Source organism: Myxocyprinus asiaticus, chromosome 30 (genome assembly GCF_019703515.2).
Source record: "Myxocyprinus asiaticus isolate MX2 ecotype Aquarium Trade chromosome 30, UBuf_Myxa_2, whole genome shotgun sequence".
Classification (NCBI taxonomy): Eukaryota; Metazoa; Chordata; class Actinopteri; order Cypriniformes; family Catostomidae; genus Myxocyprinus; species Myxocyprinus asiaticus.
Window position 1 is genome coordinate 9,968,052 of NC_059373.1, and position 17,283 is coordinate 9,985,334.

The 17,283-nt window shown below is 35.9% G+C and overlaps 2 protein-coding genes across 6 annotated transcripts in view; one reads left to right on the plus strand and one right to left on the minus strand.

The window, feature by feature from the left end:
* fam131ba (family with sequence similarity 131 member Ba) overlaps positions 1-11,224 on the plus strand; it is a 51,134-nt gene extending 39,910 nt beyond the window's left edge. For all 4 annotated transcript variants that reach the window (XM_051664504.1, XM_051664506.1, XM_051664505.1 and 1 more), the window contains 4 exons: positions 654-794; positions 2,851-3,143; positions 4,389-4,646; positions 7,862-11,224. In XM_051664504.1, the coding sequence (XP_051520464.1) occupies positions 654-794; positions 2,851-3,143; positions 4,389-4,646; positions 7,862-8,098 (929 nt within the window). In that variant the 3' untranslated portion in view covers positions 8,099-11,224. The remainder of the gene's footprint in view (positions 1-653; positions 795-2,850; positions 3,144-4,388; positions 4,647-7,861) is intronic.
* Positions 11,225-11,356: 132 nt separating this feature from the next.
* LOC127421448 (chloride channel protein 1-like) overlaps positions 11,357-17,283 on the minus strand; it is a 32,094-nt gene continuing 26,167 nt past the window's right edge. Inside the window, exons 18-23 of one of the 2 annotated variants that reach the window (XM_051664503.1) lie at positions 16,634-16,715; positions 16,380-16,465; positions 15,948-15,992; positions 15,639-15,743; positions 14,708-14,794; positions 11,357-13,888 (exon numbers count right to left, since the gene is read on the minus strand). In XM_051664503.1, the coding sequence (XP_051520463.1) occupies positions 13,430-13,888; positions 14,708-14,794; positions 15,639-15,743; positions 15,948-15,992; positions 16,380-16,465; positions 16,634-16,715 (864 nt within the window). In that variant the 3' untranslated portion in view covers positions 11,357-13,429. Of the gene's footprint in view, positions 13,889-14,707; positions 14,795-15,638; positions 15,744-15,947; positions 15,993-16,379; positions 16,466-16,633; positions 16,716-17,283 lie in introns of those variants that run through there. The other variant, XR_007893994.1, reaches the window with a different exon arrangement.

Consider the following 17,283-nt stretch of genomic DNA (forward strand, 5'->3'; position numbering starts at 1 on the left):
ATGAAGCTGGTTATTTTGGTTTAAGGCTTAAAACTCCTTGATGAAACACTTTATGAAATCCCTATGGAAAAAAATAAATGTGAAAAATCCTTTCAGAAACAGGATGGTTTAAAAAAGTGTCAGTGTTGTGCTCTGTTGTGGTACACCATTGAATCAATGAATGTAATTAACTCATTATGGTTCCAAATTTTAAAACAACACAATGTAGGCCAAATTTAAAAAGGAGGCACATTTTATTAAATTGAATGAACTACAATGAATATCTTTGTTTTAACTTGTTGTAAGCATAAAACTAACTATTTAGTTAGATTTATTCTTAAAACCAGTAAAACCATTTTGCTAATGATGTGAGAAAAATACATTTATTTTCAGGAGACATTCTCTAAAGTCTTAATATCTTAAGCATATGTGCTTTTCAGGTAAATTTACTTTGTCAAGATAGTCGTTGTTATATAATAGAAGATAGAGGTTGTTATATAGTTTAAGTTTAAAAATATTCCAAATGTCATAAGTTTAAATATATCCAAATTGTAAACAATGCAAAGAGAAATGTTTTTTTATTTTTGCAGTAACTTAACTGCATTGAACTTTTTGATCAGTCCGAAGAGATTTTTTTTTCCTTTTCAGGCCATTTCAATCCTATTTCTTTGCAGGAATTATGCAGCAGCTTGTCATCTCTGAGGCTGCACTTTTAGGCTGGAACTTTATGGATGGAGAGAGCCTCTGTGCTGACTCCAACCAAGGCAGTGTAGCTCACCTCAGTGAGGTCAACCAGGAGAGCATCACCAGCAGAGGTGAAGACTACAAACATGGCTTTCATTCAAAACCACTTAACCAACAACAGGACTCAAGACATTGTTTGATGAGATTTTGAGAAGGCAATGTATATCGTAATTATGTTAAAAACGTTTTTCTATTTTCTATTATGGTTCACCTGTGCATTCAAGGGCTTAGAGCTTTGAGTCCAGTTTGGTTGACTTTAGATGACTAGAACAGTCTTTCATTAAGCCATAGCCCAACTGTTACAAGTACACAGTTCTTAATTCACCCAAAAATTCTATCATCATTTACTCACCGTCCTGTTGTTAGCAACGGTCGGTCAACAGTTTCACTAAATAATACATAATATTTCAGTTTGTTTCTCACCAAACCTCATTGTATGCTTTCATAACAATCATGAGTCTCATGGAATAATTTATTAGACTTCTGAATTATTATTTTGTGTCCTTTTGAAGCTTGAAGAGGTGGTCACTATAAACTGCCATTGTATGGCATCAGTTTTTTTTCTTCACAATTTCTCCCTTTGAGTTAAGAAAAAGAAAGAAGTTCAAATGGTGTTATAACAACACATCAGTCACAAACAATGACTGAATTTTTTAAAATTTTTCATTTAATTTAATTTTTTGTGGTGAACTATCCCTTTAAATGGTTAAAAAAGCCTTGAGACTGCTGTTTTTGTTCTTTGCGCTGTGTCTAGCTTTTTTGCAGTGCAAGGGTGTGTTTGGTGTGAACAGCCCCTTTCTCTGATCCTCTTTGATTCGATGATAAAGATGGGTGCATGAAGCATTCGGGAATTAAGCATTATGTATAATTAAGCATTATTTTATATAATTCTAATATATTGTACAGCAATAATGTAATATTTTAAATTAGATTAATGTGATTAATTTTGGCTTTTTAAAATGTTTATAAATATACTGTATACCTGTATATACTGCATAGTATATATATTATATAGTAGTATGCATATTATATATATATATATATATATATATATATATATATATATATATATATATATATATATATATATATATATTGAAAAGTCCCGACCCTGTGCATGAGTCTGTAGACTACCTTTGTAATATTTTTATGCTGCTTTTGTGTCCTTTTTGAAGCTTGAAAACTCCATTTCCCATTCTTTATATTCAAATGAGAAAAATGACCTGTCCATTCTTCAAAATGTCTTCTTTTGTGTTCCATGCAAGGAGTAAAGTCATACGGGTTTAAAACAACCTGAGGGTGATTTATTCACACAGAAATGATATTTTTGGTGAACTAATCATTTAAGCGGGTGCTTCCATGTGTGATTATTACAGTATGGTCTCAACACCTCCTGAATATTCAGCTGCTCCGGCAATAAGAACTGATTAGCCAACATATTGTGACAACAACCTCATAACCACATTTCTGTATTTCACTGATGTGTGCACTTGGATTTTCTGTGGTTTTGATTTATACTGTTTACCAAGCTTTGACAGATGTGCCGTCCAGTCCATATGACAGGTCTTAAACACATTGCCACCTCTTTATTTGGTGTGTGGAAATGTGTTGTAGATGCCACAATGACAGCTGCAGGCCCAAAGGCAATGGGGAAGAATTGTGGAGCAGTGGTTTTCCTGAGGTTGAGTCAGAGATTAAACAAACTGTGGGTTGATGCGAGGTTCTACTATTGTTATAGCATCACACCAAATGGATCTCAATGAAATTTGTGGCCTGATTATGTCAATATGATGAGAGTGCACTTGTGAGACAATGATTGTAAAGGTAAAGCAGGCATTCTTTCATTCTGTTTATAATTAAATTAGAGACCACCTTAAAGGGATTGTTCACCCAAAAGTTTTTTTAAACCTGTATAATTTTCCGTGGAACACAAAAAGAGGTCATACAGGTTTGGAACAATATGCGGGTGAGTAAATGATGACAGAATTTTTATTTTGTGTGAACTATCCCTAATTCTAGAGCATTTGACTTCCCCACTTACTCTTTTAACATTCTGTCTGTCTTACTGTCTGTCTATTCACCTTTTCTTTTCTTTTTTTCTCTCATTTCTCTGTCTCTGTCCTTCAGACCAGCCACTGCATCATTCCTCTGCGGATGTGTGGCCTCACACCTATGTCTCCCAAGGCCTTTACTGCCTCTCCTCCTCTGATGCATGGGAGCCAGTCAGCAACGAGCCCTCTGGCATGGCCTCTCCTGCTGCTAGCTCATATATCATGGCAGGCGGGGCATCGGGAGAGGGTTACGATGACTCCACCCACTATTTGACACAGCAGCAGATGACGTTGCAACAGCAGAACCAATTACAGCAGTTCCAGCAGTATCAACAGTACCAGCAGCAACAGCTCCTGCAGTACCAACAGGTAGCAAACAAAAACACACTATTTGACAAGCTGCCATGTTAACTTTCTCAGCAGCAACATTATGGAGTTGCATAAGCAGTCAACACAATGCAGCAGTTCTATCTACTGTGTTATATAAAGGCTAATCTATACTTCCTGGGCACACAGGCTTCTTTTAGTTTGCCTAAAAATTATGAAGAAATACACTGATGTCTTTGTTCTACCAAGGTGTTCGTATGGTGATATTTCTCCTGTTATGTACTCATCCCTGAAAATCTTAACCTAGGGGATCTCGACTAGTCGTAGATGTTCTTTATTATTTATTTTCCTCAACTAACTGATTTTAAAACAAAGTGTGCATAAACCCATTCATCGTTCCTGAGTGTGGCATCTTCCATTGTACAAATTAGGGTTAAGGCTACAGCTAGCGAATTTTAAATGACACAGTATAGTTTTTACTATACCAACTGTTGTATGTTGGATAACAGTAGTATTTGGTGCTCCTAGTACTTGGCCTCTTTTGACTGGGTGTTAACCATGAAATGTGCACTCTAGTTGGTCTTGCTGCATTTAGAACAGTATTGTCTGTGACTAAAAGGACTGATATAGAAGTGGCAGGGTCACTCTTTGATGTCTGTATAAGATGATTGTCACAGAAATCGGGGGCTTGTCCGGGATATACATATTATGTATATTGTTTTTGTAGACGATAGCATTTTGCTCTATTTGGCTGCATCTTTTGTTATTTAGTAAATCTCAGGTAGTGGCTCAATTTCTTCTTTATTGCACATTAATGTATTACATATTCTGTCTAATTTGATAATGCTTTCAGAAAACAATAAGAGTCTGGCACTCTCAGTTCTGTTTTACACATTTGAACATGTTTAATCTAGTCAGCAGAATCATGCAGATTTCAAAACAAAACTAAACAAAAACTAAACAAAAACAAAACAAAACAAAACAAAACAAAAGATGACTAGAACAGTCTTTCATTAAGCCATAGCCCAGCTGTTAAGTACACAGTCTTAAATGATTAATTCACCAAAAAAAGAAATTTCTGTCATCATTTACTCACTCTCATATTGTTCCAAACCCCTTTGACGTTCTTTTGTGGAACATAAAAAGAGATAATTAGTTGTTATTCACAGAAACCTAACTGTCCTTGGCACGTTCATGGGAGTTAAATAAAATGTTTGAATTGTTCTTTTGAGAACAATCTTTGCCTGCAGTGCAAATATTCACAATTCTTTTTCTTGTCTTTTGAAGTCTTTGGAACATCGACTGCACAGCGCCTCCCATTCCTTACAAGCCACACCCAACAGCACTATACATAGTTTGGGCCCGCCCACTCACCCGAGATTGGCTGATTTGTGGGCGGCGGCTCAGGTGGAGCCCCATCAGGTGGAGATGATGGGACAAATGGGCATCACCATGGCAGAAATGGGAATGGCGGAAGTGTATGGGGAGGAGTTCATCCCAGAGAATGAATGCATTCCTGAACAGCAAGAGGAGGAGGAAATCAAGGTATTTGATTTGTTATTATCAGGGTTGGGAGGGTTAATTTTTTTATGTAATCTGTTACAGATTATGGATTACTTAACAATAAATGTAATCAATAACAAAATCAAATTATATAGATATGGAAGAAATGTAATCAGATTACTTTTGGATTACCACAATGGCACATATGTAAATAAAGTCAAGATAAAATCAATATGATCTCTAAAACTTTGAATTATGCCTTGAATGCAAACAGAACATGTTTGAGTAATATTAAGAGTACTGTTGTAGCTGTTATAAGGAAAAGAAACATGGACACTGCACCCTACCGAGAAAACAGAAAGTGAGCTGTTAATGTAGAACAACTCCGTATTTTTAAAGAAATCAGGTGAGTTTACTGTCTGCTACAGAAAAAAAAAAAATTCTCATAAAGTAAATATAATCAGAACAGATGCACTGAATTATGTCTTGGTAAACATTAAACTAAATCTGACAGGATATACCTCAGATTCAAAAAACACTGCATAGTGTAATTCTACCATGTAGTGCAGTTAGTGTGTATAGGGAATTGTTATTTTCACTATTTATTAACTTCAGACTATATTCAATAGGTAGATCACACGTTATCATCATCATCATCATCATTATCATCATCATCATTGTTATTACTGTCATAATTAAATGCTGGAGAATGTCTTTCCTCTGCTTGCTCATGATCCAAAGTCAAACATCACCAGCTAACAGTTTATGGCTGATTTCTATGTTTCTGTTTCTGTTTAAGGAGGATTTAAAAGGGGAAAAAAGTTTTGATTCCAAAAAGAAAACTAAATCTAACTTTAAAGAATAGATCAAAACAGATGTAAACTTTTAGTGTGCCTTTTCAATTACTTCTACCTAATTACTATAAGTGTTGAACATGTTACATTTGCCAGAATGTCTCCCTCACCCACACATTTGAACTGTTCTCAACAATAATTTATCAAAATCAGATACATTCTTCATTGAACTTTCTTTCCTAAGAACTTAAAACACATTTTCAGTTAATTTGGTATTTAGGTGTACAATTTGGATTTGTTAATAAAGATCTGGGATGCAAAATCATGAGAAGTGAAAAAGTAGAGAAAGCCATAGCAGGTTTTCCAGGGGGTATTTATTCAGTTGATTTTTGTATTGTTGTTGTATTCAAAACTTTTTTTTCTTAAATGATGAAGGTTTAAGTACCATTCACCTAGGGGAGGGGTCATTTTTTCATCTTCAATATGGAACGGAACAACATACAGGTCATCCTGGCTAATAAAGTACAGTTCACATTTGCAACCATGCAAACCAGGGGTTTTCTGTGCCGTACCAGCAATGATGCGCAAATCGTATCAGTATAGGCAGCTGTTCCTGCTCCCGCCAAATGATGAGGGCCACAGATTTCTTTGAGCACTAAGGCTAACTCATTTTGACACATTTTAATATTAACTAATTTTAGCTAACCTAGCTAATGTGATTTCTGTGTGGCTCTTATTACCTTCAAATTCTCAGGCCATTGGATAATGAGAGCATCTTCACAGCTGGAAGGCATAAATTCCACTGAACTTTAATGTTGTTTCGCTTTTCTCTTTTAAAGAGCGAATAATGTCAAAATTTCCAAGAAAATAATGCATGTTCTTTCAGGGCCATCGCGATGAAGCAGCTGTTTGCCTCGAGAGCACAGTGCTGATCTGAGACAGGTGTTATTTGCGCATGCGACAGTAGGAGTCGCTCCTGACTCAAGTGAGTCATGAGAGAACCTGAAGAGAACGCGCATCTAAACCATCTTTCACTCTAAACAAACAGCTGTCTATATCACTTTATGTCAGGAAAATTCACTATTTCTTTTGTCAGAAATTAAAACTTGTAATCCTGACAGTAATCCCAATTTTTTTAAATGTAACTGTAATCTGAATATGATGGGTTTTTGTGTAACTGTAATGGATTACAGTTACCATTTTTGTATCCTGACTACCTAATGCTGCTACAAGTAATCCGTAACTCCCCAAGCCTGGTTATTGTATATTAAAGCTTTGAGTTATTTGTTAAATATTGCTAAAGGATCACATTGCCCAGTGTCATTTGTTGGGGTCATGACATTAGAGGTAGACCGATATATCAACTGAAACCCAGGTTGCTCCCAATGGCAGGCTAGCGCCTTGCATGGCAGCTCTGCTGTCATTGGTGTGTGAGTGTGTGAATGGGTGAATGAGACACAGTGTAAAGCACTTTGTTGAACCGCTAAGGTTAAAAAAGGCGCTATATAAGTGCAGACCATTTACCATTTACCATTTTGGAACTATTGGTTATCGGAAAAAAATATATGCCGATAGTTGCAGATATTTTGTTTTAATTTTTTTCCCTCATTTTATTTTATTCCTTATCAATAAACCTCATCTGGTGAAATACTGTAAATACATATGAAACTCTTAATCTGGTGAATCTATAGGCTATAAAAAGCCTAATTTGGGAAATACTTACATACAGAGCATTGTAACGGAGCCAAATCTCTGTAATTTCAAAATAAAAGTCCCCAGTGTATTTTGCGCTTGTTTAAAGTAAAAAGTCCCATGTTATGCACCAAATCTTCATTTCTCTGTTTATTACTGGGATTTTGGTTGCAAAATAAACTGCTTTTGGGATTTTATTCATTTTGCAGGCTCAATGTCTGTGCCCTTCATAGTAAGGAAAGAATAAGATTTGTTTTATTATTCTATAGATTGATCCACCACCTTAGTTATTGGTATCGGCAAAATCCACTGTCGGTCGACCTCTACATGACATGACTTTTTTTCTTGTTTTAAAATGTCCCTTGTGGTTCACTTATAATATTAGTAAAAATGCACAAAAAACAGTAATATATTTGTAAAACATGATCATTTTCCACCCTCATTCTAACCCTCTGTCAGAAACGCTCGTCAGTATCAGTAACAGTTAACAGTAAACGACGTATGCTTACACCAAACTCTACTGGGATCGATTATGAGTCAAAGCTTTTGTGCGCTTCACATGAGGAATACTATTTGTGTGGAGTTGTTTGTGCCTATGTAGTGTTTCAAATCAGTAGCTTATGAGGTTCCATTTCTTCAGTTTGTTGTCTTTGAAGGCAGTTGCCTATGTAGACAGTACACAGCAGGGCACCAGGGCACTAAGTTTTGGAACAGAGCTAACTTTATGTACATGCACACTTAACGCTACATTTATTTCCTCTCTTCTTCAAGGAGGATGATATAACATTAACTCTTGAACCTGAGCCGACATCCGTAACTCTTGCCCTGACTCCTCCACCTCAGAGAGAAGACTCCACCCCATCTGGGGACATAAGTCCGGGACAAGCATCAACAGAGCCTATGGCTGATCATATGACCTATGAGGTCACATCGTGCATCGTCAAATTGCTGGAGGAGAAGAAAGAGGAGGTGGAGGATGGGGCCATGTTTGTTGTGGCAACCAACTGACCGTACAAATCAAAGGACAATACGGCAAACAAAACGAATCTGTCTGTGAAATAATCAACCAGTTAAGCTATTGTAAACGCCCTTTTACCCCCGCTGTGTACTCCTATGGACTGTCTCACGTGGCGAAAGCCATGACAACAGATTTATTCTTTATTAACCAATAGTGATGGAGGACAAGGTGACAGAATAGACACTCGGAGTGCCGAGGCACACATAGAGACTAAATATGTGTCAAAGCCCGGATTGATGCTTTATGTGCTGCTGTGGACGCTAGAGTTTTATGGCGGAGGAGAGGTGGAGTCCAAGGACACTTGCAAATGAATTTGAAGAGTGCAATACTGAGAAATCAATACAACCAAAAGAAAGTGCATGCTTTTTTTGAGTATTTAAGTGACTCTGAACTAACAGTATACGCATAGTAATAATATATATATATTGATTTTTGTAAAAAAATTAAAAGCGAATGAAACAGTATGTATTTGTATGTATATATAATATGTATGTACTGTATGTATGGTAGTACGAATGTATGAATGTATGTGTCTTTAAAGGTATATTCTGAAAAACGAATTTGCCGTTTGGCAAAACTGTTGTGTGAAGTGTCCCCTATGTACTTTACCTCCAACACACACACAAACACACACACTTACACATACTGATGCACACATAAACACCCTTGAAAACATGTTTTTGCTCTTTATATAATCAAGCACAATACTGCCCGACTGGAAACAGTGCTGCCCTTTTCAACATCCTAACTGTATTGTTACTAAGACTTATGCACTACTATGGACATAAATGAATGTATTGTCCATCTTCTTCGGCGACGCCATAGTTCTGTCCTAAAAGAGATAGTTCACACAAAAATGAAAATTCTGTCATCATTTACTCACTCTAATGCAGTTCCAAACTGTTCAGTGGAACACAAAAGGAGATTTTAGGTAGAATTTTAGCCTCAGTCACCTTTCACTTTCATTGTATGGAAAATGGATGCATACAAAATGAAAATGAATTGTGAAAAAAATTTAAATTGTGACTGATATTAACACACTGCCTCCTTTTTGTGTTCCACAGAAGAAAGAAAATCATACAGGTTTAGAACAACATGAGGGTGAGAAGTGAGAAGTGTGAACAATCCCTTAAAATGTTTTGTTCTAATTTTTTTTTTTCTTTTTTTTTTAATGTCTGTGTTTATCTGTTTGTGTACTGTCTGGCTGAGCTGCTCAGTGTTGATTTGCACTGAACAACATAAAACAACAAAGGCAAACTGAAGAGTTATCATCATTCCAGGAAGTTCCATCAGTCTTCACGTGCTACAGCAGCATCAATGGAGTGATATTTTTAATGTTTTAATTTTAATTAGAAATTTGGATATTTTTAATCTGTTGAGTCTGAAACTACAGGACATTAAAGGGAAATCCCGAAGACGACTCTAATGGAGAGATACTGTGGATATTATCCATCCATTTCCAAGTACTTTTTTTTCTTCAGTCAAGTGGAAAATAAGGCTGTTGAACTAATGACAAACTAATCTGTATGTAGGAGCCATATCAAACCATTTGCTTCAGAAATACATTAGAAATATAATTCATAACATCCATAATCTTAAAGGGACAGTTTAGCCAAAAATGGAAATTCTTTCATTTAATCACCCTGATGTTTTTCCAAACCCATTTGACTTCCTCTCTTTCGTTGAACACAAAAGGAGATGTTAGGCACTGACAGTCTCAGTCACCATTCACTTTCATTGCATCTTTTTTCCATATGAAACGGGAGCCAGCTGGTATGTGATAGCTGTGCGGTATATGTAAACCTCACTCCCCTAGCCTCAAGAGATGCACTAGCGACTGATGCTAGAGGCTGCTGCCTTTAGCCTCCTTGTTAGCGCAGGCCTCCCATGCCGGCTAACGCCGGTTCGAATCCCGCTCGGAGCAGGACCGTTTACACATACAATGAAAGTGAATGGTGACTGAGGCTGTTATTCTGTCTAACATCTTTTGTGTTTCTCATAATAGGGTAAGTCATATGGGTTCGAAACAACATGAGGATTTTCATTTTTGGGTGATCTATCCCTTGAAGTAATTTCTTTCAAACTGGCATAAATACAAAGCGATAAACTCTTATTACCTCACTAAAATCATGTGGTAATGGGGTGTACATGACATGTACAGCATTAAGCATTGGTCACTGTATGTTTTTGTCATGACCGTATGACTGTGGACGCATAGACAGTTAATGAATAGAAAAGAAGGTGCTTTTCTGGTTAATGCTTACAGGCTTTCCACTAATTATGTCATATTTAATACACTGTAATTTAAATACCCGCTGCAGAAAGAAGTGCCCTCAACTACTAGCGTTAACATTCAAATCTTTGTTAGTATACTGTATGTACATTCTGAAAGAAAGAAAAAAAGCAGCAACAGACTGTAAAATTGTGTTATGGATGTGGCATGTAGAAGGCATTTGATTTAGCAAATAATATATATTCCTTGATGATTTTGAGAGTTTTGCTTTTGGTAATAATGCCATTATGCAATGGTGAGGCAACATTTAGTTTTCTATACTAAAAAGGTCTGCGAGTTGTCATTCTTTGTGATATTTCTAACATTGTATGTATACAGTAGTATCAGCAGGAGAGAATTTTTCACAGGTCTGATGGGTTGTATTTGAGAAACTTTGGTCAGAAAGGCAAATTAGCATCTATTTTATATAAGGAAAATATGCTGTTATCAGTTCGCAGATTGAAATGTCTAAAAGTAGAAGATCTTTCATGTTAATCAAACTACAGTCGAGAGGAAAAAATGACAATCTTTAGAAAATATTCTCTCAACATCTTCAATTACAGAGCGTCTTTGTAAATGTCCAAAGGATGGCAATGTAAACATCCGAGAGGAATGATTACATGGGGCTATAACTACTCTGTGATATATGATACATTTAGAACACACTCAGAATGGGGAAGTTATACATTGAAATAAGAAAGGATTCCTGATCATGGAAAAATAAAGCTAGGTAGCCAGCAATTTTGCATTTTCCTTCAGCTTCATTCAGTGTGTCATCCTGTATCATCATATTCGAATCATGTGCATTTTAATGGGCTGTAAATAAAATCATTATTGTGAATGACTCGTTTGTGAAAGGGACACACAACGCATGCTCATACATTCACTGGATATACACTCACTTATACAATTACAAAACAAACATGTTCACAACACAGACAAAAGAAATGTCCAAATGGCCAATGACAACAATTGAATACACATCAAATTTGTATTAAATTAGGGGAGTTAAAATCAAAATGTAATCCGTTTAGATTTGATCACTTTACAATGATTAAAAGGTAAACTCTATCTGAAAAACAAAGACTAAGATGAATACATTAAATCTTTAGAAACTACTTAAGGACTCATACATTTTCTACAGTTTCCATCTATATGTCATCAAGCTGAGAATTAATGAATTAATAAAATATAAGGGTGACAAAACAAACATAAATGGAGGCAATCAATGTATCTGGTCATGCTTCAATGATCAGGCACAGAATCACATGAAATTAACACAAACATTTAATAGAAGACAGCAGATCACATAACCCTACATATATCGTGTTCATAAACAACAGAGTCCTTGGTTTAAAGACAGAGAGACCTGAGAGAGACATTTTAAAGAAAAAGGAGAAATTAAGAGAGGACAGTGCTCACACCCTGAATTTTACAATCACATGAAATGATAAGTGAAAAAGGACACAAAGGCGAGACAGCTATGGGAATATGTTCCAGGTGAAAATGAGGTTATGCTGAAATTCTGAAAATGTCAAGTTCACAATGTGCCACCTGCTGGCCAACCTTTTGTCCAACAATTTTGAGATTTTTGTTTTGTTTTGTTTTTTTGACAGCCATTTAGCTGTCTCTTGAATGACTCTTGAATGAAATAGCAATCTCAGAACATGGCATAATAAAGTATTTATGACATATAAAACTAATGTCCAGTTGCATGAACTGGTGAGGTGAGGTCTGACATATTGTTACAGACTACAGTAAGTAAACTTGATTGAACATTCTCAGCAATCTACATGACACATTTATATGCCAGTTATATATATAGTGTTCTTGTTTTGCCTCTCAAAAAAGAAAAAAAAAAGGGGGATTACATTTTTTACCTCTATATTTTCAGTTTATATTTAAAGATTTATGTAACATATTCCAAAATGTCACTGAAAACTTTAAAGGAATTGTTCTCACAAAGAAGAAAATTCATTTACAATTGTGCATATTCAAACTTGCCGCATCGTGATCGGTCACGTGCTTGAGATTTGACGTTCATCTGTCAAATCTGGTGAGACACAAATATAGTATATGTTAATGTGATTTAAAAACTACAGAGAATAGCAGCTTCAGAAAACTAGAATATATATTTAGTATATACTGTACATTCATTATATGTATATATATATACTATATACTGTATATATATAACTTTTTTAAGTTAGACAGCACGTGGTCACTGTATGCTTTTATTATATGGAAAAGAGCAGCTTGGACATTCCGCTAAACTTTCATAGGGGTTTGGAACAAAATGAAGGTGAGTAAATAATGACAGAATTTTCAATTTTGTGTGAACTAATCCTTTAAAAATGACGGACAGGTCATAGGGTCTGTTGCAAAAAAACTTCTGAACATAACGGGAAAATGTAAAAAAAGAAAAAAATTATTTGAAGTGTTTTTATTAGAGAAACATTTCCATAGTAACAAATCTCATGGTAAAAATGGGTTTCCACTCTTCTTGACTTATGAATTTCTATGACTTTTCCATGACCTTTGCAGTCGTTTGTGATTACTGGAAATGGAATTTTCATCTTGATTCAGACTGAATGTTTAAGGAATAATTTAGTCTACTTTATGAACCGTTTCGACCACTAAAAAGTAGAATTTGCTTACAAATAGGGACATATGGCTTGAGAGCAAATTTTACTCTACACAAGATCAATATTAAGGTAAAAACTAAAGAATTAAATTAACTATATAAATTTCCATGACTTTTATGAAGCTACTAATTTCTATGACTTTTCCAGGCCTAGTAAAGCATAATTGTCCCTGATATTTTTAGTTTACTTTTCCTGTGGCACAATGTCCAACCATCAAATTAACATTATATAGCTTTACAAAATTTGATGGTAAGAGAAACAGAAAGAGAATAATACTGAGAAGCACAGACAATTTAAAACCTTTAAAACAAGCAAAGGAATAAAAAACATGAAATCATTATATAAAAAAGTTAACAAAAAAATACACAAATCACACATAAATACGTCCCAAACTCTTCTTTGTTTTAAATGGGCTCCTCGTCCTCGTTGTTTTCACCCTCTTTGTTCTCGGGGACCGGCTGCAGGGTGGAGAGAGGGATGGGAGGAAAAGAGGAAGGTGGCAGGGTGGGGCTGCTATCGGGACTTCCTCCCTCACTGTCACTACTTCCTGTCCCACAACTACTGCTACTTCCTGAGGTTATGCTACTGCTGTTCTTCAGGATCACCTCCCTTTTCAAACCCTCGATCCAAACCTCCATCTCCTTCTTCGTGTCCCCCACTGGGGTTGCTGGACTCGGGGAATGAGAATGGGGAACCACAGGGGAGGACAGAGGTGAAGATGGGGCTGTGACGGAGCCAGGGGAGGAGGGAGGGGAGGAAGCCTGTGGAGGCTTAGCAGACTTACGAATGGTGTCACGGAAACTGGCCAAAGGGGGGCGCAGGCGTACACCACTGCGTGTGGAGCCCTCAATGGCTTTTTGGAGCTGGCACAAAAACAAGAAAGAACCCAATGAGGTATCTGCGTTAGGGGGTTTTTAGTGCATGTGTGCCAGCTTTGAGGTTGTCTATACTGTATACATTATGCTAGTGTACTCCTAAACATTGAAAGAATTCACTTTTAGAAGACACTTAATATACATTTAAAATGTACAGTTTTTCTCTTCCAGGAAAATAGATACTCATTTGCACTACACAGATTTTTGTCCAATCAAATGCTCTCTAAAATTAGAATGTCCCTCCTCCTGCAACAAACAAGCAAGTAGCAAATGTTCATGGTTGTGACGTAAATAAAGTCTATTGGCTATTTAAAGGAAAAAAGGGACAAGCCCTTCAATACAGTATATTCCGCTCAAACTTCCTGTTTCAATAGAAAATACGTCAAAACTGTGCTTGTCAAGCAATTTCATAGGATCTTTAACGATTACTTTTATTTTTCAATTTGTTTATCCATTATCTTTTTCTATTTATCATAAATACATAGATAAAGTTGTATTACTGTCAATGATCTGAAAGTTTAGACCCTCTATTTATTTTTTTAAAGAAAATCTGATATTTTGACATTTTAAACTAAACTTTGTTGGTGCGGCTATCATTATGAGGACTCTCCATAGACATAATGATTTTTATACTGTACAAACTATAGATTCTATCCCCTACCCCTAAACCTAACCCTCATAATAAAGTTTTCAATAAAATTTTCAATAAAACATCGTTTTTTATTTCAGACAACCTTAGTTGTCAATGACTCATTAACATGGATGGATGGATATGGAAATGGATGGATGTATGGATAGATGGGGTACCTCTTTTAGTGCCACAACTCCCACCAGTTTGCCAGTATTGGTTACATAGGCATGACTCAGGCCCAGCAAAGAGAACAGGGTATGAGTCTGGGGAAAAAAAAAAGTGAACAGTCAAGTTTTAATGACCTTCAAATCCTGAATCATACGGTGAGTCTGAATCATTGCATCTCATCATGCTTCATTGAGACAATGTTTCATATTCTATGAATGGCTCACTTCACATTAAAGCAATAGTTCACCCAAAAATGAAAATTCTCTCATCATTTACTCACCCTCATGCCATCCCAGATGTGTATGATTTTCTTTCTTCTGCAGAACACAAACGAAGATTTTTAGAAGAATATTTCAGCTCTGTAAGTCAGTTCAATGCAAGTGAATGGTGATCAGAAATTTGTAGCTTCACAAATCACATAAAGGAAACATAAAAGTAATCCACACGACTCCAGTGTTTAAATCTACATCTTCAGAGGTGAGAAACAGAACAATATTTAAATCCTTTTTTTACCCTAAATCTCCACATTCACTTTCAGATGTGAAAGTTAAACTAAACAGTCATAATGTGTAACTGTGACTTTCAGATGTAAAAGTGAAAATGCAGATTTAGAGTGAAAAAGGACTTAAATATTGAACTGTTTCTCACCCACACCTGTCATTTCACTTCAGAAGATATGGATTTAACCACTGGAGTCATATGGAATACTTTCATGTTTCCTTCATGTGATTTTTGGAGCTTCAAAGGTCTGATCACCATTCACTTGCATTGTCTGGATCTATAGAGCTGAGATATTCTTCTAAAAAATCTTCATTTGTGTTCTGCAGAAGAAAGTAAGTCATACACATCTGGGATGACACGAGGGTGAGTAAATGATGAAATAATTGTCATTTTTGGGTGAACTATACCTTTAAAAACACTGTGCTTGTCTCCTCTCACCTTATGTAGTGATGTTCTCTCAACCAGTTGGAAGGGGGAGGGGTCTATTCTGATCTGATCAATTTCAACAAGCTTTTCCATCTCTGCCTTCTCCCATGCTTTGATCTATGTAAAACAATCACAAACAGGTAAGGCTTTGACTCGGCTATGTGATACTTTATATTAGTTGAACTTGTGTACATTTATAAACTACAAAACTACACAAGACATCAAACAATTTCCACATCCTAACAATGGATCAAAATTAATTTCATGATCAATTAAATATTGCTTCATTTGGTAGTTTGTGCATTGTGGTATTGCAAGTACCTCCTCTGGTGTCATTGTGTCTGTTAAAGATGGAGGATATGGCTCCTAAATGGAAAAATAAATAATTTGTTCATACATAGAATATTGTATTTGATCCGAATACATGAACTTACCAACATTTTAGAATGAGTAGGGCTTATTACTTTACATATCGAAAAATTCTATGGAAGACCATTCACTTCCCTTTAACCGTACTTGTCCTTGAAAAACACTGATGAATATTAATGCAGACCATTAGCAATACATTTCCTATTCTCATTTTATTGCTCTTTCATTAAATGTTCATAAATGCAGACAGCAGTTTAATTGGTGCACACAAATTCACTTGATGGAAAGCACACACACACACACACACACACACACACACACATCACACACACACACACACACACACACACAATCACAGGGGACCTTTGAACACAAACAATGTACCTGGGGCTGACCTTCTGCATGTCTTTCCGAAGAGGAGGAAAAGAAGTTACGTAAAATTCTCCCAAAAGATGGCGAAGGACCCTTATCTAGGAAAGAGAAAGAGAGATGAAAAGAGCGAAGGGGGAAGGCAGATTAAAAGATATGTATCATTTATACTGCCTCAAGATGCTTAATCAACTGAAGTGACTGCTTGAGGTTTATTAAGATTTCTAAAGAGGTTTGAACAGTTTATGTTCACTGGAGAATTTTCTCACCAGGTGACGTGTGATTGGTGGAGGGTTCTGGGGGTTTGGAAGAAGGTAGAGGGCCGTTTCTTTCCTCTTGAACTGGCATTGTCTAAAAGTCCACAAAGATAAAATGTTATATAAAAAAGTTGCACAAAATAAAGATTCATTAAGAAATGTTTCAGTTTCTCTCTAAGAGTAATTTTCATTCATATTATTTTTCAATGGATTAAGGGTAAATTTTCACTGTTTATACAAACTGAAATTGAGTGTTTTGACCAAACAAACAAAATCAGCCATACTTTTTTCTGTGATGTTTTTATGGATTGCAAGTTTGACTACATACAAACTGAACTCAAACAAACAAAATCAGCTATTTCCTGTGGTGTTTCAGTGCATACAGTTCACAATACATACAAATTGACATTGAGTGTTCGGGCCAAAACAAACAAACAAACAAACAAAAAAACGTATATATATATTTTTAAACCAACTAAAAAGGACGAGCTAAAACTTCAAGGAATGTTCCGGGTTCAGTACAAGTTAAGCTCAATCGACAGCATTTATGGCAAAATGTTAATTACCACAAAATTTATTTCGACTTGTCCTTCCTTTTCTTTAAAAACGCAAAGATCTGGGTTACAGTGAGGCACTTACAATGGAAGTCAATGGGGGGCCAA